The sequence below is a fragment of the Falco naumanni genome, chromosome 1, assembly GCF_017639655.2.
Source record: "Falco naumanni isolate bFalNau1 chromosome 1, bFalNau1.pat, whole genome shotgun sequence".
Classification (NCBI taxonomy): domain Eukaryota; kingdom Metazoa; phylum Chordata; class Aves; order Falconiformes; family Falconidae; genus Falco; species Falco naumanni.
The window spans coordinates 116,466,944-116,494,186 of record NC_054054.1 but is presented as its reverse complement, the minus strand read 5'-3'; the positions used below and the strand labels follow the sequence as shown (position 1 = coordinate 116,494,186).

At 54.2% G+C, this 27,243-nt stretch overlaps 2 protein-coding genes across 3 annotated transcripts in view; one reads left to right on the top strand and one right to left on the bottom strand.

Annotated features, from left to right (window-relative positions):
* The window catches only part of NTN1 (netrin 1), a 103,137-nt gene extending 87,377 nt beyond the window's left edge, over window positions 1-15,760 (top strand). Inside the window, exons 5-6 of the mRNA XM_040580432.1 lie at window positions 5,846-5,920; window positions 15,349-15,760. Coding sequence (XP_040436366.1) covers window positions 5,846-5,920; window positions 15,349-15,677 — 404 coding nt within the window. The 3' untranslated portion in view covers window positions 15,678-15,760. The remainder of the gene's footprint in view (window positions 1-5,845; window positions 5,921-15,348) is intronic.
* A 7,031-nt stretch (window positions 15,761-22,791) lies between these two features.
* STX8 (syntaxin 8) overlaps window positions 22,792-27,243 on the bottom strand; it is a 104,547-nt gene continuing 100,095 nt past the window's right edge. For both annotated transcript variants that reach the window (XM_040580416.1, XM_040580398.1), the window contains one exon: window positions 22,792-23,844. Coding sequence is in view for 1 of the 2 variants with exons in the window: in XM_040580398.1 (XP_040436332.1) it covers window positions 23,777-23,844 (68 nt within the window). In the remaining variant the exon portion in view is untranslated. The remainder of the gene's footprint in view (window positions 23,845-27,243) is intronic.

Sequence of the window (27,243 nt, the reverse complement as noted above, 5' to 3'; positions counted from 1 at the left end):
CCCCAGCAAGCAGCGCAGCCCCTCAGGAGCATGCAGGGGGAGTGCAGGCAGGCACCCTTCACCCCCGGAATGCTGAGGCCAAACCAGCAAGGCTGGGGTCTCCCCTTCTAAGCCACAACACCTCCACTTTGGATCTCAGCCCGCAAAGGTATTTAGGGCCCTACCTGGGGGAAATCAATAAGAATTTAGCTGCATAAATTGGGATTAGAAATCTGAATCCCCTTGGGGATCTAAGCCTTATATCTGTGTTTCGAGTTAGGTACCCAGGCCAAGAAATGTGGCTTTAATCGTTCTATCATGTCAGAATCAAGGGGCCTTTAATTTCCGTTACCGACATGTGGCTTTCGCAGAGGCTTAAAGCTCATTTCGGAACTGCAAGCGCAGCAAGACGCGGTCTCGTGCAGCGTCTTCTTGGGAATGGTGCTCAGTGCCCTGAGCCTGGGCTGCCAGCACCTCATCCTGCCCAGCCCCGAAGGCACGAGTGCTCTGGCAGGAGTGGGGTGCATTAACAAAGCACGGGGTGACCAGGACCCCAGCTTTCCACAGTTTCCAGTCTCATGTTAGCAGCACCAGCCTGGATCAAACAACCCCCCAAAATGAAGACGTCAAAAAAAAATTAAAAAAAATTAAAAATGCAACTTTTGCAAGAAAAAAAAAATTAAGCAAAACAAAGAAGGTGTTTAGCTGTGAAAACTCTTTGCTCAGCCAGAGACTTAGTTATATCAAGGGGATGGGCTGAGCTGCAAAGCTGCTGAATGCTATGCTGACACATTTTACTAAGCTGCTACAGACACGAAACAGCCGCCCGCCACCTGCTCCCAGCCCTCTGTGAACAAGTAGCGCCAACCGCCTCTTCCCAGATCTCCTCCTGCTCTGTTTGTCCGGGAAATGCAGAAAGTTTGTGCTTTCCCGCAGGGAAGCGGCCTGTTGCTCCTCACCTGGGGCACAGGGCAGGGAGGTGGAGGATGCCCCCGCGGTGGGGCATGGTGCATTAGGATGCAGTGATGAAAAAACAAGCGCTCGAGTCTGGTTGTGCTTTGGGTTTGCATCTCTGAAACGAGGATTTGCACTGAAATATTTGTGCAGCTGAGCAAACTTGGGGAGGAAAGTGCTGGGAGCAGGGGAGGAGGGTGTTTGGCTATCACCACTCAATTTCTCCCACACCATGGTGCCGTAGCCAGGGGTGTTCCAGTCCTTCCCGGGGGGATGGCCAGGCCAAGTGCAGGCTAGGAGGGACTCAGAGAGCTTCCAGGGTCCGTTGAGGGCAGGCTGAGAGGGTAGATCTGCCTGGAAGGAGGAGCAGGGCAGGACAGCACCAGCATGAGGACCAACCCTTGCTCTGCACCTCGTGTGCACGGGAAACCTCTGTACAACGCGACGGGCAGAGAGCTGGGGCTGATCCCATCCAGCAGCTCTGCAGGGCAGAGCTGGGTGGTGTGCACCCCATAATGCCCATAGGGCCTGGGTGGACAGGACTGGGGCACTTACCCCCCCATGCTTCAGACACAAGGTTGCTCCCCATCGAAAAGGGGGCTTCAGTTCTTCAGGCAGCCTCCTTTTAATCTCAGCCTGGCCTTGGTCAGGCTCCAGCATCACCTTCCAAGGGCAGGTTACCCCAGGCTGGCCCTCTGCAACCTCACGGAGAGGGGCGAGAGGGACCTGCAGGACAAGGAGCCTCCCTTGCACCGGGGCAGGCAACACACGGCTCGGGACTCTGTAGGTTTGTGACAGAAGACTTTGGGGAGAAATTCTGCAAGTCTCTTACCGCATGTGTATCTCCTGCACACATGCACGAGTCACTGCAGCAGCGTTGAGAGCCCTCCGGGCTCCAGATCGATCCTCTCCTCCCATTTCGACCTGCTGCCCCTTCCTCCCACCCCTTCCCCAGCCTTTGAGCTTGGCTTTGCTGTCACCTTCCATCAGGAGACCTGCAGCTCAGCAAACTGCTGAAACGTCACTTGGTGGACGAGCAGGATCTTCCCTAGGCACTAGGCAGCAGGGAAATAATATCCTGTAGTATCCCCTCTGTGCACTTCCCCTAAGCAAGCAGCGATCTTGCGGCATCGCCCCACACATGTAGCATTGCTCACCAGCAAGCACAAGCTCTAATCCTTTGCTCTGAGAAATTTCATTTGCTCTCCCAAAGAGGCCCCGGAGGACCTCCAAGTCACCAAGGAGGCAGGAGAGCTCTCCACATAGGAGACAAAGGAAATGAGCCAGGGCAAATCCCCCACCCCTGGCAGCCCTGGCATCGGGTGATTTACACTGATCTACACCAGCTGGCTGTGGCCACATCAAGTTCAATTTAAACCAGCTGAGGGTCTAGCACAGCCTGTGGGGTTGGGAGAAAAAGAAAGAGAAAGGGAAGGCAGCACAAGGGTCGTGTTAGCAAAAGCAGGGTCAGAGCAGGGCTGTGGCTGGGTGCCTTGAGCAGCAAACCTGGTTCCAGGTCCGCACCCTGGGGGCAAGTGGAGGCTGTAGGGATGCAGGGTGCTGACTGCAGGGCTTGTGGGAGGCAGCTGGGTGGTAGCACATCAACCCGCAGCCTCCCTGGCTGGGAAGTGATGCTGGGATGGGCTTCCAGCAGGTCTGTGATCGCAGGCAGAGTGGAAATATCATGGCAGTAGTGTAAGGGTTGGGAAGCTCAGATGTGGTTAGGGATGCTTCTGTGGGGAGAGGCTGCTGAAGAGACTTGGGGTTGTTTTTGTGAAGCGCTCTGGACTGAAGCCCAGAGCAATGGTTTCTACCTGGTTGCAGTTTCTTGGGGCTGGATCCCAGAAGCGGTGCTGCGGGGCTGGAAGGAGGAGCTGCTCTCAGTGGGCTCTGCCAGCCTGGCCGGTGGAGACCCCTTTGCAGATCCCATGGTCAAGCAAGCCATGGGGCACGTGGGTGGCAGCTGCTGCCCACCCCTGCCCATCACTAGTGCTCAGAGCCAGCTGCTCACCAGCATCTGTTTGCCTGGCTTGTTAGATTTGGCCGGGAGAGGAGAGATCTGCAGCCTGAGCTCCCCAGTGTTGTCCCTGCTCAGCTGCTTGCTCTCTGCTTGCCCTTGCATCAGCTTCTTCTGCAGGTCAGCACCGCATAGGGACTCAGATGTAACAATGCTGAACATCTACAGAGCTCTGGGATTTTGGGGCCAGAGGAGAGCCATCGTCATGTTTATCATAACTGCTTTGGTGTCCTAAAAACATCAGCAGTTTGTGGATGAGCAGAATTGTACCAGCTGCCCAGCGAAGCTGCCCCACAGCCTGTCTTTTGTCAGTCCCCTGCTCTACCAAGCAGGTGAGGGGAAGTGCCCCAGGCTCTTACGTCGCTGCATGCTCCTTTATTTCCCTTATAGACTTTTCCTTCAGTGTTTATGGCCAGGAACCTCTTACCATCGAGTTGTACCACGAATATTTCTGTTCCCTGGGCTTGGTGATGCCAGGCAGCCACATCCCTCTGTATGGTGGCATCCTGCTGGGTGAGACTTTTCTAGCAACTCTCCATCATCTGAACTACAGTTTTTATGGACTATCCGCTCTTTCCTCAGTGCGTTTCATGTTTTACTTGATGTCTGGGATCGTATTAGATGAGAAAAGCAAAAGGGAGGCCTCAGCTGAGCTCCTGGTTTTCTAAGGGCTTCGGCTGGGTTGTAGCTGGGACTCTTGGAGGAGGAAGGTGCCCCACTTCATATCACAGCTCTCGCTTTTGGCCCTGGCTAGGTCATACTGAAAGAGCACGAAGCCACGTGTTACTGTGGGTGCTCCCCTCAGGAAGGGGAGCAGCAGGCAGCAATAGGACAGGAGGATGGTGCTGAGGTGAGGTGACTCTGCTGGTGACATTGAGAGGCTGGGGCATGGATGGATCAGAGGCATTGGTACTGAGGTGGTACCTGACGATCGTGAGATGTGTGTGTGTTCAGGTCTGTGGGTTTCCTTCTCTTGCTGGTTCCCCCACTCAAGCTGAAAAAGAAGCTGCTGCTTGGCTCAGGCTGGGTTTGGTTCTGCTGCCAGTGGGGAGGGTGGGATTTGGGGTCCATGAGACCTCCTGGAGCATCTCCTCTCCGCCTAGAGAAGCTCCCCATGTTTCTGAACCTGCCTCCCACTCCAGAGACACCTCCTGTACTGAGGCTGGTGAGCAGAGCACCCAGCACACCACATCTGCGGACCTCAGTGTCTGCCTTACCTGTGCTGTCTCTGAGCATCCACCACTGGAGACCACCTTCTCCAGGGTGTCCCTGTCCCAAAGCTGGCTTCATAGTGCAGCCCCTGTGTGTGCAGCAGGACTTCAAACAGAGCTATCACCGCAAAATGCTCCAGCTGCTGTAGCTGTGAAGCCACTTCCCAGCTCTGTGCCTCAGTTTCCCCTCCCAGGCTGCTTAGTGTCTGCTTCTCTAGGAAAGCACTGCTGTTTCCAAGGGCTCTTGCAGTGCATAAGAAATGGGGCCTCGAGCCCTGCCGAGGCTGCAGCACAGCCGTGCTAAGGGGGGACACAGAGGGTGATGCCGCACAGCCTCTCCCCCAGGGTTTCATGTCATGGTCCCCTGAAGAGTGTGGGGTGTTGCATGGGCACGTGTGTCTCCAGTCTGGCACTGCCAGTGTGGCCTGGCGCAGGATATGGGCACCCTGTGTGTGCTGGCCATGGGGTACCAGCAGCATCCCCCACCTTCCCAGCATCCCGCCCTGCTTGCAGAGCCCTGGGCCCCGCTGTGGCATTTCAGCAGGTTTTCATACCTGGTCTCCAGCGGTGGCTGTGGAGGACCAGTGGGCAGCTGGGAGAGGTGGAAATGTCCAAGGACTGTCGCTGTAGCAAGGTCTCCCGCTGCAGCAGGATGTGTCCCATTTTCCCCCAAATACAGGGTTTCCATGGTGCTGGGGGCCTCTCTCTAGCACCCATGGGTACTGAGACATGGGATGTGCACGGACAGCACATCCAGGAGCCAGCACTGATCCTGGGAGCTGGCACATGGTGGCACATCACCCAGCCAGCCACGGTGCCACCAGGCTGTTCCCAGCAGTGGCTGGAGGGCACCGACAGCGTGATGCCATCCGACCGCGTGATGCCATCCAGCCGCATCCCACACTGGAGCAGGTCCCCGGGGAGCAGCAGCTACCGGAGCAGGGCTCAGCATCCCCGCAGCCAGCTGGGGCCGTGGCCGGGCTCCAGCCCCACCAGCCCTGGCCGTGCTGCCAGGCTGCCATGCCAGCACCCCCGCCTGCCCACCGCGCCGGCTGCCGCGCCGCCCCAGCAAAGCCAGCGTGTCCCAGCAGTGGGGGCCCATTAGAAATGAAATGTTCCTACTGGGGTATTTTATTTGCACACTTCAGTAGAGTGGACACCAAAAGGCTTTGCTAATGCTTCATGGGCTGCTAATTTCCTCTCTGACCCGCATTGTCGGAGGGTGACCCCAGCCCAAATCTCTCGGCAATGAATGCCAAAGGCTGACACCGGCCCGGGTTAGGGGTGACAATGGGGCCTCTGTGGGCTCCGGGCAGGCTCCAGTTGGGAGCTGGAGAACAGGGGGAATTTGTGTGGCTCTCAAAAGCTCTGGGTGGCACAATAAGGGAGGCCCCCGGGGTCTCCCAGGAAGACAGAGGCGGCCCAGGGAAGCCGGGCAGGGGGAGGCGGGCGGGAGGATGGTTTCCTTTGTGAAAAGCTTTCTTTAGAAAGGAAGGTTTTTCTGAATGCCCCCTTAGACGACCCAATCGGGGCCTGGCAGATGGATATCACAGGCACGCTGCTTATTCATGGCAGGCTGCAGCTTTGAGCCGCACCCCCCCCCTCCTCCCCCCAGCCTTTTATTCATTTTAAGGCTAATTTGTTTTGTTAATGTTTTCTTGCCCTCCCCCTCTCTCCTGTGCAGATTGTGACTCATACTGCAAAGCCTCCAAGGGGAAACTGAAGATCAACATGAAGAAGTACTGTAAGAAAGACTATGGTGAGTCGCCTCTCTCCGCCACTTCCCAGGGATGAGTGGTTGCAAGGAGATGGAGAGGGGGAGCATCTCCCTCCCGGGATGTCCCCAAGCCCACCTGGCCCAGGGGCAGGTTGCTGGCTGGGTCCCAGCCACAGCTGGGGCCAGGCTGTCCGTGCTGGGGGTGTGCAGTTTGGAGTATGGGGTTTGCTGGGTTTGGGGAGGAAGCCCTGGCTAACGATGCTTGGCGGAGCAGCAATGTGATGTGTTACTTGGAAAATATGCATTCCTCTGCAGATGCTGAGAAAACCCTCAAATCAGGGTCTGTAGTGTCCTCATCCCAGTGTCTGTAGTGTCCTCATCCCACAGCATCTTCTGGGTTACAGTGACACTGTGTCCTGTCTCTTCTTACTGTGCTGTTCCATGAAGCACCTTTTGAGAACCGTGCTTTGCTGTGGCGATGAGCAGCGGGCGGTTCCCCATCACATGGATCCATCTCTCCCATAAATCTCAGGCAAATTCAGAGGGTGACACAGCCCTCGGACAAGCCAGGGAGGCTGCGAGATCCCCATCCTTGCTCAAGGTCTGGAGCATCCTGCCACAGCTCTGGCTTGGAACGGGCACATCCCGAGCCCCCGCCCCACCTTTCTGCTCCTGGGGTTATTTTTGATGCAGGTCCATTTCCAATGTGGTCACCAGCAGGTCCATGCAGGAGATGTCCAGGGTGACCCTGGGAGGGGATTTCCTTCAGGCCACACCAAGAAACCCCTTGAAGCCCTCCCCGGGGCTCAGCAGCCCCTCTCCAACCCGGCTCTGCCATCGAGCTGCTCCGGCATGGGCAGGTGGGAGGAATGGCTCCACTTTGGTCCTACCTGCCCAAAAGATCACCCTCCTTCACCAGCCACGCCAATACTGCTGGGATGAGCCAAGTGTCAGGAATGGGACTGACCTGGAAAAATCAGGTAGAGCTGGTTAAATAGAGATGCTCTGCACCAGGGGATGTTTAGAAATGCTGCTAAACATGCACAGGGGCTGGCAACTATCTCACCCCCCTTCAGACACTGCAGCTGGGGGAAGCAAAGTGTCTGCAGGAGGAACCAAACCGGAGCCTTCAGGTTTGGTGTGGGGCTGGGGAGCGGGCTGGGTACGGGTGAGTCTGGCTTTGACCTGAGCCTTCAAAGGTGTGAACAGCCAGGGAAGTACAGGGTGCTGTGCAACATGGTTTAGCATCTGCCAGGGCTGCAGCTGCCCCGGTGTCTGCCAGCCCTTCCCCTCCACAGTAGAGGAATGCATTATACATACATGCATATGCATGTGTATATATGTATCTCTCTGTGTGTGTATATATTTTCACCAAACTAGCAAGGAAAAAACTCCCATCCCATCTGCATCAAAACATTCAGGAGTGAAGATACCTTCTCTCTCCTTCAAGCGTGCTCACAGCAGCTTCTCAGCATGTCTGGGAAGTGTTTGCAAGAGCAGAACGAATTCCCATTTAACAGCCCGTCCCTGGACAAGGCGCTTCCCTGCAGGACCGGACGAGGGATGCTCAGTGCTGGCTTTGTGCTCTGGCACCTCCCTGTGAGCTCAGGGGAAGCAAAAGGGCTTGGAGGCCAATGTTTTATTTGCATTCCATTTATTCTTCCACTACCCAAGTGGCAAAATGGTTGTGGAGAGCATCCCTTGGCAAGGATGAGCTACCAGGGCTAGGATGTGCTTGTGGTCCCCCTCCAGCAAGGCTGCACCGAGGTCCGGCCATGCTTGTAGTTGCTGCTGAAGGTTCATCAGATGTTAGAAAGGTCCAAAGAATGCCTTTTCTCTGAGAGAAAAAGGTTTAATTGCACATGAGAAAGTCACTGCTAGAACATGAGGTTATTAAAGATGGGAGCAGGGCTGAGCACCAGACTAGTAAAGCTGTGGGGTTCCTTGTGGGTGGATTCTCTGCTGGCTAATAAGGTACAAATGCGTTTCCTTCACATGGTGCATGCATCCCTTCATTTTCCCACCTGGCTTCTCCAGCATCTCCTAAGGGCTGAGCTCACACTGGAGCGTTTGCTCTCTGAAGAGGGGAGAAAGCAGACACTTGATTGCAGGAAACTTGGACCTGTCACGATCCAAATTGGCCCCGGGGGTTCAGAGGATGGTAGGGAGGAAAAAAAGGCTCGTGCATCCCCCTCGAAGCACGTTTCCAGCCGAGCAGCGCTACCTTTCCCTGTGGCTCTTGGGATGACAGTTGCAACACTTTGGTGGCAGCAGTGTTTGGGCTCTGCTCGAGGGGCAGCCCCGCTGTGGTTTTGCTCCATGGCTTGTCTGATCTCTCTGGGGACAGATATTTCCTGGGGATTCAAGTGAAAACTCACACTTGGTTTTGTTTGAGGCTGTAATGTGGGCTCACAGGCTTCAAGAGGTCCTGGGGAGATGAGAGCAGCTCAAGAACCAGCTCGGGCAGGAGATACCCCCGGAGCAATGAATAGGGGCGCTGGGAAGAGCTTGTCTTTTATAACGCAGCATCACTTCTGCAAACACAAGTGAGCCAAAGCCGTTTGCTGGGGCTGCTTCAATGCAAGTGGGTGCAGGCTGTCCCCCTGTGGGAACCAGGGTGCTCCCACCCGAGCCCTCCTGGCCCTGGGGGGTCCCCAGCCAGCCCCACTGCCCCAGCCAGCCCCATGGCAAATGTGCTTTATCAAGGGCAAAGCAGCCTGGCAAGGGAGCAGGGCAAGCAGTGCTGCAGCACCCGCGGCCACGCTGGGCAGCCCACGCTTTCAGCAGGGCCAGGGAGGGAAGAAAGGGTTGAAAAGGTGCAGGGAGGGATAATAAAGACTTTGGGACTGACACCCCAGCAGGAAGCCAATTAGGAGGCTCTTTTCCTCACCGTTATGCTGGCATCGCTGGGCTGAATGTCCTAAAAGGCCCTAATTAGCTTGAACAGAGTTACTTCTCCCGCAGGCTCAATCGGGAAGCTATCATCCGCCCCTGCTTCTCAATGGGGCTTTTTAGCTCCCCGTTTCATTCACCAATTCAAAGGGGATATTTTCCCTTATTTATTTTTCTTATCTGTTTGTTTTTGTTGGGTTTGTGGGTTTTTTTTATTTCTTTTATTTTAAATTGGGCTCTTACCCGCGAGATGGGTTTTGGTGCAAATATTTGGAGTGAAACAGGGCACAGGGAGGGCAGGCTGGGAGATTTCGGTGGGGGCAGGCAAGAACAGCAGCTTTTGCTTTTTCTGGGTTTATTTTAGCTGCCTGATGGAACACTGGGGTTGCTCAGGTCCCAGAAAACCAGGGGTAGAGGAGGGGGGTTACTTGGGTTTGGGGCACTTAAAATTAGCCTGGAGAAGAAGGGGGGTCCCTGCTGAGCCCAGCTGAGGATGGAGATTCCCCCATGGCCCCAGAGGAGAGGGGATTATTTTATTAGGGCAGGTGATGCTGGTCTAGGTGATGCAGGAGCATCTCTTGTTTGCTTGTGTGCTGCTGTTCCAGCCTGATCTTTGGGCTTTTCCCACTGTCTGTGTGGGGTGGTTCATCCCAGCAGGATGGGCAGCTGCAGGGAAGGAACAACCGAGCTCTTTAATCTCTGTTTTCCCTGAGTGAGCTCCCCGCATTGCGGTGGGGCCCAATCCTGCACAGATGATGCTGGAGTGTCTTGCTGGGTACCAGTACCATGGTCCCAGCCATTGCCCCTGTGCCTTCCCTGCGTCCCTTGCGCAGCATCGGGGTGGAGATGGGGGCGAGGAGCAGGATCTTCATCTGAAAGGTGAGATCATCTGCTCACTTTGCCCTTTCTTGGGGAAAAAAAAAAAAAGTTAAAAAAAATCCTTCCTTTCGTGGAGACTTCACTTAGTCACCCCCTTTGTCGAGAGGAGCTTGGCAGGGGCTGGTGGAAAAAAGCAAAATGTGTTTTCAAAAGGCAGCTTGAAAAGAGAGAGGGGGGAGAAAAAACCCTGAATCCACAGAAAAACCCAAGGCCAGAGGGGAAACACCATCCCCGGCTCACAGCCCCTTCCACTGCCCTGGAAGGGAGGGAAATCCTGTTCCCGGAGCGGGGAAGCGCTGAGCAATCCCTCCCCGTAACCTCGTCCCGAGGGAGCGACTGGGCAGCGCGGGATCCCCCGGCATTGCGGGGGGGGACGGACTCTGCCTGGCCAGGGTGCACCCAGGCCAGCAGGGATTAGGGGTCATAAATCTCCAATATTAAATCGGTAGGAAATTGGCAACCGGAGGCAGGCAAAGCCACGGCCAAATAAATTAAAACCAAAAAAAAAAAAAAAAGGGGGGGGGGGGGGCAACCCTGTTTTAACCCTTTCCTCCAGCAAGGAGCCAGCCCTTTCCATTCCCAAACCCCAATGGTGTTGGGGTCACCTTCTGCTGCTGGTTGGAGTACAATCCACAGGGGCTCTGCTCTGCTTGTGCAGAAAGAAGGGACCGGAGCCTTTGGAAAGCTGCATCCACAGCCGCTGTCCCAAGCACCAGTTTCCATCTGTCCCTGTTAAAGACCCTCTTGTCTCTCCTGGCAAACTACTTGCACCACTGCCAGCTCCGTGATCCCATGGGATCTTTCCCCGGGGCCAGCACAGCGATGTTCTCCATCGCTGGAAGCTCAGCTCCACAAAGCTCCAGCTCCCACGGTCAGGTTAGCATATGGGATGTGTAGGTTTGTCTGTGTAGCCCAGTCCTAGGTCAGCTTTGGCAGGGGAAGCCTTGAAATCAGGAGATTTATCACAAAACCCAAAAGTAAATACAAAACAACAAAAAAAAAGGCCCACTTTTTTTTTCCAGCCTCACTCTTTTCATGGAAATCTCATGATTTTTGGGCCCCTGACTCATGGTCTCTGAATGCTGTGAGGCGCTGCTTTTATTTAAGCCTTTACACAGCCGCCCTCAAGCATGTTGTTTCAAGGGTTTGGGGTTGGTTTTTGTTTTTATTAACATCCCGTCATCCACCCCTCGGCTTTCATCTGCAACATCAAGCCTTCAGGTCTATCTTGTGGCTGGAGGCTCTCAGCCAAGCCTCAAGGATCTGGGAAGCTCCAGGGCCCCAGAGCTGAGTGCTGGAGGTAGCACTGCTCAGCACCCTGCACCAGGGGATGCAGGGGGGACCAAGGACCCCCATCCCCTCCCACAGCCAGGGGACCACTCGGCCACCTTTTTCTTGGAGAGAAGCATAATGTGGTAAGACACCTGGGCTGGGGTGACTTATAAGGCACCATCCAGGTGGGATTTGTGGATCAACAGCTTTGGTGTCAGGTGGGATGTGGTTAATGGGGCAGACCCCTGCGCTCACCGGGTCTGAGCATCTTCCCCTCGCTCCTCAGCACCTGTCCCCCCCGCTCTCTGTGCCTCTTTGGTTGACCTGGAGCTCCCTTGGGGCTGATGGGGAGCAGAGCAGGCACAGAGTAGTGAACCTGGAGAAAAATCCTGAGGGTTATGAGGGGCGCAGCTGGGCGCGGATTACCCGCAGGGCTGGGCTGCCCACCCTTGGCAAAGCACAGGGCAAAGCAGGAACAAGCCACAGGCAGCCCCAGGGCACCACCAGGCTCAGGACCTGGCCCAGAGCCCATCCTCGCCGGAAATCGGTGTCACCAGCCTTGGCTGAAGCAGCAGCACCTTCACAGCTGCAGCTCATGTGATTTTGTTCTCCCCCTCTGGCTCACCATCCACTTCTGGGGGACCGCAGCAAGGGATGCATCACCCCCTATTACACCCTCCCCACAGACACTTCCAGGGATGCTTTTCCAGGGATGCAGTGACAGGGACTGTCCTCAGTGCAGCTCAGCCTCGGTACAGGGGCTCAGTGGGTGCATCAGCAAAGTGAGAGCAGTTCACCATGGCACAGGCAAAGCTAAGCTTTGCCCTAGGAGATGGCAGCTGAATGACACCACCAAGCACCAAAGCCACCTTTGGAGTGGTGGGGCACAGCTGAGCCCCTCCTGAAATCACGAAGGAACTGAAACTTTCATGAAAAATGAGTGCCTAAATCCCCAGGGATTCACCCAGGGGAGCCAACTTAGGTGCTTCCAGAAATTCCTCCTGCGCCTGCCTCTCTGCTTCTCTGCACATCTCACGTTCCTCGGGGGGTGCTGAAGACCCCACCACGCATCACCACCAAAATGCCCAGACAAGTCAGCGCTAAACTTGGGCTCTGAAACCAGGCTCAGGGGAAACCACATGTCCTGGATGCAAAGTTATGGGCAGAAAACTTGCTGTCAGCAGAGGCAGCTGTGGCCGTGCCAGCCAAGCCTTCACTGAAGCTTTCACTCCTTCCACTTCATTAATAAAAGGGGAAAAAAATAAGAGACGGGGGCCCTGACATCAAAAAAATACAGACTGTGTATTTTCAAGCAGAGTTTCCTGTAACCACCTCTCTCCGGTTCCTTTTCATTCATTTTCTCCATTTTGTCAGTGTGGATCCAGGCAGGTCAAAGGGTTAAGCTTTTTTGGAAAGATTTGTTTCCAAAAAATAAAAATTGGCTAATCTTCACATTTTGTTACCTTCACACCAGACTGGGAAATACACGGTCAGAGCTTAGGGTTGTTTTTTTTCTTTCTTTTTTTTTTTTTTTTTTTTTAATGAAAGCATCTGGCATCCATGACATGCTCTAAAAAAAAACCCCAAAAAACCAACCAAACCCCATATATTTTGTAATGTGCTAAAAAGCCTTGCTGAGCTGCAGAGCCCAGCTTCCTTCCATAGCCTGAAATCAGTTTGCACGTTGTGGTTTTAAAGAGAGGGTGATGCTCCTCCACTGCTAATCCAGGGGGGTAAAGCTGGGTTGTTAAAAGGCAAATGAGAGTTGTGCCTGGTTGTTTTTTTTTGAGGGTTCTTCCCCCCCCCATTAATCTATACAGGCAAGACTGGACCTGCTGGGGGCTGGCCAGATGGCTGAGCCAGGCAGGTGGATGGGCAGGGGTTTGTAGCTCACAGGGCATGGAGGGGAAGGGGAAAAAAACGGGAAAAGCTCAAAGGTCTGGTCAAAAAGCACTTCATGGTTGGACTGCACCAGCCTGCACAGAGCCACCGGCCCTCGCCTGTTCTCCCGGCCAGGGCTGGCATCCTCACCCAGGTGTTTCCTTCTGTCTCTGCTGGTGGGTACTCCTCATCCCAGTCAGCAAAGAAATCCAGGAGGGCTGGGTAGTCACTTCCTGGTGAAGATATTTTCCTGGAAGCTGATTTTTAGCGAGGAGGAATGTGTTCAGCCTCCCTGGAGGACGTGATTTTGGCTGACTGCTGCTCCCGTCCTCTTCTGCTGTCCCTGCACCGTGGTGGACCGCTGCTGGGAAGAAGCTCACCAGCACTGCAGGAGCTGCCTCCAGGCTTATATCTCCTCCTCCTCCTCGCCCTGCTGTGGGGCCAAACGCTCCCTTTCCCACATGGGTCTTCATCCTTCCCTTTGGCTTGAACCCGAGTCAGATGTCACCTGGAAGGGCATGGCAGTGCCTGCTGGAAGGATGGCCAGGAGGCACGGATGGATGTGCTCCGGCACGGGCAGGGTGCCCAAGGAAGCAGCCTCCTGCAGGAGGAAAGGGAGGAGGAGGGGAAGGGCTGGAAGGGTTTATCGTTGCCTGTTCAGGCCCACCTGGGCTGCAGCCCAGGGCCGCCCCACAGGATAAAACGGTGGTGGCTCCAGGGGGCTTCTGAAACCAGGCACGAGCAGAGCCCGAGCCTTGAGCACGCTGGTGCCCACCACCATCCCACCTCTCAGCATCTTTGCGGACAATCTCGCAGATACTCTTCCCACCCAGATCACAACGACAAGCCACCTCTTCACTCTGGCCCTCCGTGACCACGGGCCATCGCTCCTGCACGGATGCTGGCGGGTGCAGGGGTGACATAACGTACAAACCGTGCTTCAGGAAAGAGCCAGGGCCGGAGTGGCAGAGCGCTGACTCCACCAGGTTTCCTCAGTCCATATGACTACAGGTGGGCTGGCTACGCGACATCAGCCACAGGCTTGGAAAACATCATCATCTTGCTTATGGATCACGGTTGTCCTCCATCTCAGTCTTGCTTTAGGAGCTTGTTACCTGCCAGGACACCTGGCTTGCCCGGCTGCTGCATGCCAAGGTGCCCCCTTGGAGCCCGATGTTGCTGTTCAGTATTTACAGAGTCTGCCAGACCCAGAAGTCAGGTCGGGCGCTGCCGCTGACCTCTCCTTACAGAGCCCTGCCCTCAGTCCTCCACCTGTGCTGTTCACCAGGAGCAACCGATGAACGACCTTAACTCAGGATCATCTAGAAACACGTGAACAGCCATGCTCCCTGCTTCCAGATCCATCCATAGGTCTGAACCCCTGCAGTGTCCTGCCCCCAGGCCGGGCGCTCACCGAGAGCTCTCTCCTTGCACCGGCCCCAGGCAGATGTGCTGGAGGCCCTGATGGGGCTTTCCTACCTCCAGATGCCAAGTGCTTGGAGATGTGGGCTGATACCAGTGTTTTCCTCCAGATTTTACCTCATTTTCTCTTAAAACCTGGGGCTACCTTACAGTCCTTGTGCAGATGCACCATCCAGCAAGGAAGGGAGAGGGATGCCCCGTGCAGAAACCCATCCTCTGGCTGAAGCGTGTGCTGCTCTCTGGACACGTTGGTCAGGAGGAAAGCTCATCCCTGGTCCTATGGTGCAGCCTGGAGTTTTGGCACTGCCCACGGGGACAGGCACCTCCCTGCCCTGCCTGCTGCAACACACCCCTGGTGCACAGAGCCCCTGCCCCACGCTCGGGCCACCACCCGGGGCTGGAGGCACAAGCTGGCCCTGGGCTTGTTAATTTTGTCTGTGCTTGCTGCTTCAAGGGAAAAGGCAGGTCCAGCGCACACGAATCCACCTGATTTTTAAAGGTTCTTTCAATCATTCTGAGAGTTCACCAGTGCTGGGGCAGATGCCGCTGCACCAGCGGTCCTGGGGAACTGCTCCGCCCGTGCTTGCTTCATAACCATGTCCTGGAGATGATGGTCTTCCCTAGGACCCAGACAGGAGATCAAGGCAACCTGTTCTCCATCACTGCTCTGGGCAGCCCTGTGTCATTTCCAGGGCTCCTAGCAGGAGGAGTGCCATGGTTCCTGGCCCACAGCTGCTCCCAGCCTCCCCCCAGCCTGGGGGTCCTGCAGTCCCCGTGGTCCTTGGGTGAGCCATGCCCACGCTCACTGGGGACCTACAGGGCCACCTCTGTGGCAGCAGAGCTGGAGATCATCTCCCATGCCTGTGGTGGTCTCAGTACCTTTGCTAACATCCTCTGCCACCAGCACTGGCTACTCCAGCTGGTGACAGATGGCCTGGGGACAGAGGTGGTTCTTGTGCCACCACCCCCTTGGTTGCTGTCCCCCAGCCTGGGCTCAGGAGACAAAATCCCTTTTCCTCACACAGCCTGTTAGGTGAGACTTGAAATTCATTTTGTTCTCGCCAGCTCAGATTGTAACATCTTTTCCTCTCTTGCCTCATGTTTTTGGGTTTTTTTTTTTCCAGCTGTCCAGATCCACATCCTGAAAGCGGAAAAAAATGCCGACTGGTGGAAGTTCACGGTCAACATCATCTCCGTCTACAAACAAGGGAGCAACCGGATACGGCGCGGAGACCAGACCCTGTGGATCCACTCCAAGGACATAGCGTGCAAGTGCCCCAAAATCAAGCCCATGAAGAAGTATTTGCTGCTGGGCAACAACGAGGACTCTCCTGACCAGAGCGGCATCATTGCAGACAAAACCAGCCTGGTGATACAGTGGCGGGATACGTGGGCTCGGCGGCTCAGGAAGTTCCAGCAGCGGGAGAAGAAGGGGAAGTGTAAGAAAGCCTAAAGGAGGAGAAGGCAATGGAGCACGCGAGAGGGAGAGACTGACTGTGCATGCTGCTTTGTGTAGAGCTGGGGCGGGCAGGGACCAGCGATGGGGACAGCGGGAGGAAAGTCGTGCTGTCGGGGCGGGCTGGGGGGGCGGGAGGGATGGCAATCATGGATGTGGGGCTGGCAGGTTTCACCTCGTGTTCTGGGAGAAAACAAAACAAAACACAATGACAAAACAAAAAAATTCGCACACGTGGATATAAAACAAGGAGCGTGGGCGCGGGTGTGTGGCACCCAGGCTCCCCCGCAAGCTTCTTTCTGCCCCATTGGCTGAAGAAATCGGAGACCCCAAACTGCCTTCCAGCTGCCAACATCTGCTGCTTCCAAAGCACGGCATGGGAACATCAAACCTGTCAGAAACTAATCAACTGCGATGCTGGAAATTAATTCCCCATCCCCAAAAATACGATTCTCAGCTTAGGTTGAACAAGTCAGTTATGGTAAAGGAAACTAAACCGAGACTTATCGCCGGGGACAGATCCGAGCACTGACTACACAGGTCATCTGAAGACTCTTGGGTATCCGATAGCCATAAGGATCACCCACTGTACGGTACCAAGGAGTGGCCGAGGTCTCCAGCCGTGACAATGCTCTGATCCCAGGTTAGGCACAAGCCGAGACCATGTTGGTGGGCGACTTCCACATGGGCACAACTCGGGGGGACACTCCTTGCTCTGTCCCCCACACCCCGAGGAGCGCTGACCCCACCACACCGAAGGAGCGTGAGCCCGTGGGACACCCTGGCCCCCTCCCAGCCACCGATACACAGTCAAGGAGTTAATAACCGGAATCTCCAAGGAAACACCCAGACTTTGCAAAAAAAAAAAAAAAGTTGGCATCCAGTTCCCATAGGTGCCCTGGAAGATCTTGCCTGTTGCAGTCCCTGAATCTCCACTGCAGCCCCCGCTGAGCCCTTCTTCATGGGCTTGGTCCTCCCTGCTGCTGCCAGCAGACTGATGAACCTTCAGATGACAGAAAATCCGTGCAGATGACACCAAGGTCCTGCCTGGCCGCTGGCTTTGCTCCCAAACTCAGCCAACTCTCCCAAACCCACACCAGCTCTGCCCACGCTCCCTCTGGAGCCGCAGCTCCCCAGCATCCCTGCACAGGGCGGCCAGCCCCTTGGGAGAGAAAGGAGGGGGGTGGCGAGTGCCAAGGGACCGTCCCCGTGGGCAGCGGGGCCAGCGCAGAGCTCTGAGGTTTGGCCAAGTTACAGCCAACACAGGGCAGAGACCTGCCCAGGGGAAGGGGAGTCAGCCAGGGGCTGGATGAGCGAGATGTGACCCACCTGGAGCTCCCCAGATTGCTCTCCTGCTTCTGCTGGGGGTGAAAACCAGCAAATCTAAATTTCCCCCTCTCATCGCTAACGCACTCGGCAAGGCGGCAGCTGCCTCTCCGCCTTCCCGCACCCCACGCCCCAGCCCGAGGGCTGGAGCATCTTTCCCTGGGGCACCCTACGGGCAGGACTGGCTGTTGAGCTGTTTGTCACCCAGACATCGTGTCCCCTTGCCAGGCTGCTCCCCCGCCACAGCGGCCCATGAGAAATGGGGATATCTGAGCTCAGCGGATCAATGGCGACAGGCGACAGCGGGGTGGGACGGCAGGGAGGGCAGGACGGGTACCTGGAGGAGAAGCAAACATTAGTCGCTACGAAAAGGAAAACCTCCCTGATATTTTTCCTTTTAGGAAACTTGGAAACATCTATTTTATGACATTTTCCAGTGGTTTTGCCTTGTTTTATAGCAATTGACAATATTTATATAATGACATAAACCACCATAAAGCGAGGCAGCCATGTAAATAGGTGTAAAGTGGAGGGCTCCCAGGGAAGCACCCGCCAGCGCCGGGCTGCTGGAGACACCACCCGGAGGGAGCAAGTGCTGCTGAGCCTCCCCTGGCAATCTCAAGCCTCCTCCAAAATTATTTTGGGTATTAGGAGACAAATCCCACCCTGACCATCAAGCAACCCTCACAACCCCCCCGAGCCCATGTTTTCTCCCCTTACCCGGAGCAGACTCAGTTTTCCTTACTTCAGAGCTCAAGGAGAGCCAACAGTTTTGCAGTCAAGGAAACCCGAGCCACCAGGTTTTGAAGGATAAATTCTGACCTCAAGCACCTAAATGGAGGCTTAAAGCCCCGGAGCGGGGCTGGGGTGTTCTCCCGCAGCTGATGCCAGCAGCACCCTGTGCCGGCTGGAGCAGCTCGGGCTCGCTCAGCCCCCGGGATGCCCTTGAACCTGGGAGACCTTGAACGGCCCGACAGCGGCACGTCCAGCCCAAAGCCAGCTCCCTGCCTGCAGAGCAGGAACGTGAGGCCAAGGAACATGGGGGCTTGGGAGCTGCCCACCGAGCACATCCAGACACGAAACGCTCAGTCACATTTTCCAGCCTTGCCAAGCGCAGCCACCCTCCCCTGTGCAGCCTTGACACCCCCCCAAACCCACCCAGGGGCGAGCCCCAGCCCCTTCCCCAATCCCAGCAGTCCAGGAGGCTGCGGAAGACAGACCACCCACTCCACCCCACAGCCGGACCCCTCCAGGCACCGCCAGCACCGGGGAAATCGGAAGGAAATGGAGTTTGCACAAGACGTGAAACAACTCGGAGCCCGCTGCAGCCAGAGCGACCCGCAGAAGCGCAGCCCCCCCTCCCCATCCAACCCGGACCCCTTGATCCCTGTTGGAGATTTGCGCTTTCCAACCAGACCAGAGAAGCCCCTTCACTCCATCCACAGTCCACCAGTGCCCCTCGCACGCTCCCAGTAACCTTGACCTGCAGGAGCTGCTGGTGTCACTGGTATGGCCCTCCCCCCTGGGGAAGGCAGAGCATCCCCGTTTTTGGGGTGTCTGGGGATGCAGCTCTTCCCTGTAGCCCCCCTGCTCCAGGACATCCCACCTCTGGCCGGTCACCCGAAGGGGGACAAGCTGTCACCCCTAAACATCCCCTGTACCAGGCTGGGGTGCAGCCCTGCGGGGGTACAGGCGCCCCCCCAATCGTGCTGGGGCAGGACCGAGGTCCGGGGGGGGTGGGGGTGGCCAGGGAAGGGGCTGCGGTGCCTTCAGCGCGGCTTCGGAGAGCAGCTGAAATGCCAAAACAATCATCACTCCACGGTAGCACCCGACAAAAGTTGTTCCGTCTCGTTTCTGTTCGTTTCGTCGTGTCCGTGCCCTCTCCCTGCACACCCGCCTCCTCTCCCCTCACAAAAACCTGTGTTCGTTTTGGGGTTGGTTTCGGGTTTTTTTGTTGGGTTTTTTTTTTTTTTTTGGATTATTTCTGTTAATATCTTGAACTGTAAATGTTGTTTAGTTATGACCATTGCATACTGCTTTGGGCGATGTTTCTTTACAATGCATACTAATATATTATGGTTATTATATATGAATATATTTAATGACACGTGAAAAAGTTGTGGATTTTCTTATTGTTTTTCCAAGTTGTTTCTTTTATTTTTTTCCTTTCTTCCCCCCCCCTCCCCTGTTTGTTTTGTTAGATTGGCTGTAATTGAACCCGAAGGAGCTTGTAACTGTTCAGCACCCACTCGTTAGAACTAAAGTCAGAAACCAGTTGAATAAACTCTTGTAAACTGTAAAAATCTCCAAGGATCTCTGCTTCCTCCCACCTCGCGGGCTGGTGAGCCTGAGGGACAGGGACCTGGGCAGGGAGGCAATGCTGTCCCCTCGGCAGGGTCCAAGGTGGGGCACGGCTATTTTTGACCATCGGTCCCAGCCGCGCATCCCACCAGCATCCTCCCAGCCACGCTGCCCGCCACCAGCCACACGCCCTTGGGGACAGCGGGGTCCTGGTGGGTGGGATGGGGCCCCCCACCAGTGACCTCTGGGCTCCGGGCAATTGCTGTGAGCTCTGGACCGAGGCACATCCCGCCAGGCTCCCCATCCTAGCTCTGCTGCCGGAGGAGCCTGTGCCCTGCAGTGGGACAGAGCCAGGGCACGCCGAAACCCGCGGGACCCTGCACAGAGGGGGCAGGCGGGTGCGGGGATGGGCGACAGCCAGAGCCCGGGGTCAGGGGAGCTGCCAGCCCCACTCCGGACCCATTTTCTGCCCCCATCCACGGGCTCCTTGCCAGCGCCGTCCCTTTCTGCCCATCCACTGGGATGGGTCCGGGCTCCATCACCCATCTCCCCCGCGGCACCAGCGGTGCCGGGTGCTCCCGAGGCAGCTGGCACCCGAGAGCAGGCAAGGGCTGGTGGTACGGACATGGAAAATGCTGGAGGTGGGAAGAACTGAGGCAGCAAAACACTTCCAGAGAGAAAAATACAGGCAAAAGGTCCTGCAAACTGCTGAGGGGTCAGCCCGCCTGACCCATGCCCTTAGCGTCGCTGGTAATTTATGAATTCAAAAACATCTCAGAGGTCAGAAATCTCAGATCTTTATGGCAGAGACAAATGGGTCACAAGTGCCACCACCTCTGCTCCAGGGCTGTCACCTGCGGCTCCACAGAGAAGCAAATGGCTTTCCCAGATTGCTTTGGCTCCCCGTCCTCCTGGCGGCTGGTTGTCCAAAGAAGACACGGTGGCTCTGGAAAAAGGGGAAAGAGTCTATTCCCACCGAGGGCCAGACCTGGAGTGTTTGCTCCCAGCCTGGTCCCACCAGGCAGCGTGGGAGAGCGCTGAGCTCAGCACCGGGCTCACCCCCAACCCAGGGGGCGTGAAAACGCCCAGCAGCCTTTCAAGATCATCTTTATCCTCAGGTAGGAGCCAGGAACTTCTTACCAATGGCACTTGGACATGTACATGCCTCTTAACATGTACCAGACCTCCCCCCAGCACTTTTATTTTTAATAAAGTAACAACTGGCAGCAGCCGAACTCCTGAGCATGTCCTCGGAGAGAGCAAGGAGGGCGACGCAAGGGAAGGCGAAGCCTGGGATGTCTCCCTGGCCACATTCCAGTGGGACGGGGAAGACCTTTGCTTTGAGAAGCCACCACAGGCAGATGACTCCAGCAGCCCCACGGCACAGATTCAACGCGGAGACTTGAGCATCCTTTGTCCCGTGCCTGGAAATCACAGCAGCCGGCAGCACGGAGACCCCGGAGAGCTGGGCTCTCCAGCCCCGCTTGCTCAGAGCCAAAACCCAGCAGCGCTCGTATTTTAACCTTCCTTTTTCTTTGGTGGGGCAGGGAGACTGAAAAGCTTTCCACAACACAGCAGAACGCTGCCAAATTCACTTCTTTTTAATAAAACTCCTCACCCACACAGCACATTAAATGTTACCTAAAGGGCAAGTCTGAGAACCCTTTGTCAGACATTTCAGCAGAGCAAAGCCTCGTGGTTCTACCTTTCCCAGGCGCTAACAGAAAAAATGTGTTTGAGGACCCAACAGGTCAGAAAACATCTTTTTAAAGCCTCTATCTGAACAAAGTCACTCTGTCACGTTGATCGGGATGAATTACGCATCCACCCTGCGCATCCTGGGAATTCAAACAACATCTTAATTCCCTCTGTAAATGACAATTTTAATTAGAAACCAAAGTCCGTAGTCTCACCTCAATAAACGTGTTACTTTCCTGCTGTCACCGAAGATCCATTCCGTTGCGTGAAATCCCGCACAACTCCAGGAGCATTTCCCTCCACAGGACTGCAGGAACGCACAAGTTTGGAACACATCTCCAGAGCCGCCCATTATTTGTTTCCAGCTGGAGCTGCCTTGCTTAAAGCTCCATTTCTAATCTGACATCAAGCAATAAATTAATCAAAAAACTGTTGTGTCCTCTTGAAAACCACAAGAACCTATCTTCCCCCCCCCCCCCCGCCCCCTCCTTTGAAGGTTGCAATATCACAGAATCATAGAATGGTTTGGGTTGGAAGGGACCTCAAAGCTCATCTAGTTCCAACCCCCTGCCATGGGCAGGGACACCTTCCAGTAGCCCAGGCTGCTCCAAGCCCCGTCCAACCTTGGACACTGCCAGGGATGGGGCATCAAGATAAAGCATCTCTCCGTGGTAAGGCAAGCAAGCAAGCAGGCACAACCTGGATTGGACTAAGACTTCAGGGATTTTCTCCAGCAAAGCACATGGAGATGTGTGCAAGACTCTGCTCCACCCTGGCCATTGGCATTGTTTTGCATCCTTCACCAGCAGAACATGGCATCCAGCTACCCCCCCAAAGTCCAAGCCTCGATTTCCCACCTTTGGTAAACACCAGATGAGGATGCCAAAGCCAGCAAAGCACAGTCCACCTTGCCCCAAGATTTTGTATCCCTCCAGAGGGATCTCCTCCAGCTCCAACCTCTGGCACCGAGCATCAGAAGATGGGCTGGGCACCAGCAGAGAGCCCTGTTTGAAGCCCACTGCCCACACCACCAGGCACAGCTGTATCTACCGAGGTTTTTCTCCACCAAGGTCCTCTCTCCACCTACCTTGTGCCCTTCCCAGGAGCGCAGAGACAGAGCAATGCTGCTCTTCTGCTCCAGCGTATGGCTCCCACCCAGTAATGACAGGTTTGCATTCAGTGGGTTACTCAACAGCTCCCCGTCTCTGCTTCCTATAAAACCCCATCTTCTCCTACACAGGCAGCTCTGTCGTTCCCACCTCAGATCTTGGAGCAACTGGGTCAAAGTCTCTGCTCCAGCCCACACCTGCATGCTGCAAGAAGAGCAATCCGCACTCCGATCTGCAGATCACCAAGCACTTAACGAAGGGGCCAGTGCCCAAGTCCCAGCTGACAGAGAGGGAAACTGAGCCCAGGGCAGCAAAACGGCTTTTGTGCTGCTCAAGAGGGGGTACAGCACCAGGACACCCTCGTTTCCCACCTCCCTGACCAGTGCCAGCTGTGCCACTACCTCAGCTGTGCGGGGGGAAGGTGGGGAGAGGGAAACGAGTGCCAAGAGCCAGTTGAGAGCTGTGAAAGGAGATACTCCACCACCCCAGGTGAGGACCAGCCCAGGGCTGGCAAGGCTTACAGATCCGCCAGGAAACGTACGTCATGATACACATGAAGTCTGACGAGAATTGTTTCTTTCCTTCTTCAAATCAGCTCTTAGGAAATGGAAATGCTGGAGAAGTTGTTCATGCATGACAGAAGATGGTAGGAAACAATACAAACCCAAGCAGATAGATTGTATATAAATGGATCAGCTTTTATTCAATATTTATTGCTTGCTCTATCAATTCTGAAATCAAACTGGCACGTGTAACAAAATAATGATTTTCTTGGCCAGAAGCAAACATTCGATACTTCTTTTTCCTTAGTTTTTACACAGGTAATCCTTCCTCTCAGTTTTAACAGCGTGTGAAAAGTTATAAAAGAAAAGAGGCAGACCTCAGTCACCGAGCTGAGTACGTTAATGCCAGCGCATCTCCCGCAGTCAGCCTGGCAGAGCACGGCAGAGCACGCGGAGAGCACGCCTTCCTCATGAGCACATGTTGGGCAAGGCTTTCCACTCCTACACACCTGGTTTGAGACCTGCTGCTGTTTACATTTCTATCTGTGGAGATCAACACCGATAACTCCCCTCCAGGGGCTGAGGACTGACTCACTCGCCAGCATTTCTGTGCAGCTTGTGGGGGTCCTGCGCCTCCCCACAGGGCTCCGCATGCTCTCGCCTCCCACCCTGCAAGAGTCCAGGTGCAGTCATTCCCCAACACATCTATTCCTTGAAAAATGCAAGCATTTTCTATTCCGAAGGTATCAGAAAGCAGAGGAATGCTGCCACCGTACGCCCAAAGCCCACCTTTATTTTCATCGATGAAAGCCCTCGGGATGAGCGGCCGCGCAGCAGAGGCGGCAGCGGGCCGGGCAGGCACCAGCGCGAGCTCAGACGCAGATGCACGGAGAAGTGCATCTATTGTGCCGCCAGCTGCAGCCTCGCCAGTGCCAAACGAAGGTGGGAAAAGAGTCCTTTTCAAGTTCAAACCCTCCAAATCACGCAGTGCTCTTCAGCTGGGCGCCGAAGGAAGAACGGATGTCTGTCGGACACAGCTTCATTCTGATACCGTGGAGTTTATTTAAAACACAGAAGGTCTTTGCACAAAATTGGTCTCTTCTCTGGAGTCCTCCGCGCTCAGCTGTTGAGCAGCAGCTCCGACGGCCCCGTATCTGCATTACTGCGTCGGCCAGACAGCGACCACGGCAATCGCAATCAGCAGCAGCACAATCACCACCAGCATTCCTGGAAAGGATGAAACAACGTCAAGGTTGCTGCCTTCATCTTTTACAATTGCTTTTTTGCAATTAAACTCTTCCTCTGAGTCCTGCTCCTCCTCCCAGCTGAGACTGATCTCCCCCCCTGCTCACCCAGTGCAAACCCCTCACCAGATCCCTGCATGTCCGTGACCTGAACAGACGCATGGACTCAAACCCCACGTTCGTAGGGCAGTTCTTTCTCTTCCTGACCCTTCAAAATTATTATTTTTTTTAACAGTGCCTGCAGGGCATCTTCCTACTTAAACATCTGCCTTGCAAAGATTAAGGGATATGCTTAACTGACGGCAAGGCCAGTTAAGCTTTTCTAGAATCCCACACCATCCCGCTGGGGCAAAGGATTATTCAGGAGGAAATCCAAATTGCATCAGAAAATTGTTTCCAATACAAACTACTCCTGCTTTCAGACAAAACTATTTGCAGAGCAAAAGCAGGGCTTTCAGGTAGACACCCGACCTGGGAAAAGGGAGATCAGCCAGCATTAAAGACAGTCCCACAGCGCTCTGCCCATCTGTGCTGCTCACGGCTGGCGGGTGCCCCGTCCCACCCCAAACCCTCACCCACTGCTATGCAGAAGTCAACGACGAACATGATCTTACAAAACTTCACCGCTGTTTTTTAGTTTGGGCACACCGTGGTGCTCTGAAGAAGGATGGTGTGAAAAAAATGTAAGTTACGGATTGTTTTGAAGGCTGATCCAGAAAACTAGCAAAGCAGACCTTCTCCCCCTCGACTGAACAATAGCAACAAGATGACACAGCTGTCAGGCGCTTGATAGAAGAATCTAATTCTCCTTCATTCCCCCTTTCTTAGGGGAAACCCTCCCCTTTCTCTCCCCTTTCTTAGAGGAGAGGAAGAAATGTTTTGCTGAAAATGGACTGGATCCCTGTGGTCCACCCCATCACCTCCCTAAGCAGCCCCAATGCATGAACTCCCCGCACAGCCGGCAGCACCACTGCACGCTTTGGGCACCAGCATCACGAACACAGGCATCCCCTGGGGTTACACGATCTTTTAATTAGGAGGCTTTTGTTTTCATTTAGTATCTGCTCCGTGCTGTCCCTCTGTCCGAGCTGTGGGAGTATGTTAGTGCTCCAAGTGCGGAAAAAATGTCCCTTCATTTGGTCCGCTCACAGATGACTATTACTCAACCACTTACAATATTTACAAGTCCAGCTCATGGCAATTAAAAAAGGATGTATTAAAATAAGCTCCTCTTTCCAAGCTGGAAAAGGATATTAGACATCGCTTTTTGTAAATAGTGTCATGTTTTCTGTGTAGAAACTGTTTCTCTGCCAGGGGTCCAGGATTTTTTTCCAGGGAAATAAGAGTTGCCACCAACAGTACTTTTTTTCTTCTATGCTCGGTTGAAACCATTTGTTATCTGAAGGGAGCCTGAGCAGCGTTTTGCTGCACTGGCTCAAGCAGGTCTCGCATGTCAAACCTTCTCCTTGCAGAAACAGCTGGCGGCAGAGATGGCAGCAGCTCCACACACCCTCCTTGGGATGCCCAAGGACTGCGGCAGGACCCGGCGCCACGGTGGGCTGTGGGGACGAGCTCTTGGGCTAGGCAGGGACAAGTGCTGTAGCTGAATGGTTTATACTTACTGCATCCTTTGAGGCAGGATGATTTGGGGTGATTTTGTTTACAGGACACTAAATGTCAGGTTATACCTGCGTGAAACTGCTTACTAATCACATTAAACATGGAGTAAACGAGTAAAAATGCATCTTGCTGCTCCCTTTGCAGCCCCAGCAAGGGCTTGGGTTTGGTCTGAGGCTGGAATGCACAGGGACTGTGCTGGGCACCCAGGACCCCAGGTCTGTCCCAGCAGCACTCACCACTGCCAGCTCCCTCACCAGACAAGTCCTTCAGGAAGCATCCCAGGGGATGCTCCCACTGCTGGGCTGCTGCAGAGCCTAGTCTAGCTCCAGATCCTCATCCCAGTTCAGTGACTGTCAAGCATATTTGACCCAGGCAGATCTCAGACCGTACTTGCTACTTGCAACAGGCTACTTGCTCTGACCCACCAGCACAGGTGAGAGAGGGAAATTGTTCAGTCTTCCACCTCAGCCAACCACTCAACGTCATCCAGCAACACAGACTGCTAGATTAATCCACTGGGAACACGATCAACACTTTCGCTGTCTTTCTACATAGCACTTTTTACATCCTAATATACATTTTTCAGTTTTCAACAGAGCCAGAAGCAAATAATTTGCTTAAATTGGGAAGAAATAAGATCTGATAAAGCTGCCACGTTCAGATTCTGTTATGTTTTGCACTGGAGGGAAAAGTTTTAGAGGGTGCAAATCCTTAGCACAGTTTCAGTGTAACAGAGTTTATGGACTTCAGCAATTAAGAGACAACCAAGATCAGTTGCTTGGAAAATACTCTATAGGTGTGAATTAGTAACGATACAAAGTGGACTTAATGGCGCGTAATTATTCTTTGACAACTCCCAAGAAAAACTGCACATAAACCCACAATTATTACCCAGCAGGAACAGTGGAAGGCGGGGGGCTAATAAAGCATGGCTAATGGGCAGTAGTAGAACGAACAGAAAACTTCAGAGGACATTCAGGGCAACAGGAGTGGGATAGCAAAATGAAATAAACTTCATTTTACTCCCTGAAAGAGACTGGTATCAAAAACCTGGAGTCACTTTTCTGTTTCCAAAAGCAGCGGTCAAGTACTTACTCCCCATGCGAGAGACAGAGAAGCAGAGATGGCACGTGCTGGTGCAATATAAATCAGCAGTCTGCCAGTACTAAAGGCTTATCTGATCCGTGTGATATGCACAAAAAGAATAGGACAACATAAATTGGCAATAGCACACAAATTTCAAAGTACCTCTTGCATGATAGAGACCAGATGTTATGCACATTTTTCTTCTCCTCTATACTACAAAACAGCAGATTAGAAGGATCTGAAGCTTTTAAACCTGGGTGTTTCACAGAGTGCAACATGCTTTCCTAACAAAAACTATGGATAGGATCTGACAGTAATTATGCATTCTAGATTCCCTGCCTGCTTCGCCTTTTTTTGCTCAAGTCCTATGAAATATAAATATTCCCCTCAACAAGAACTCTTCAAAGAGAAGTTCAGGAATCAAAGCCACTAACAAAGTAAACAGGAGTCAGAGAAGAAAAAAACCAAAAAAGATTCCCGCGCTACAGAAAACAGTGACAGGAATACAAATTTTAAATGCATTTCTTGGGGAAAGGTGGGAAGGGAGAGCAGAAGTCTATGTGCAATTACAGAGCAATTAGTTAAGGCAGGTTGGAGAAAGTGCAATGCTCTTAAAGCTCCATCTGCTACAGTATGAGACAGTGCTGCAGCCCCAGCCCGGAGCAGCAGGGCAGGA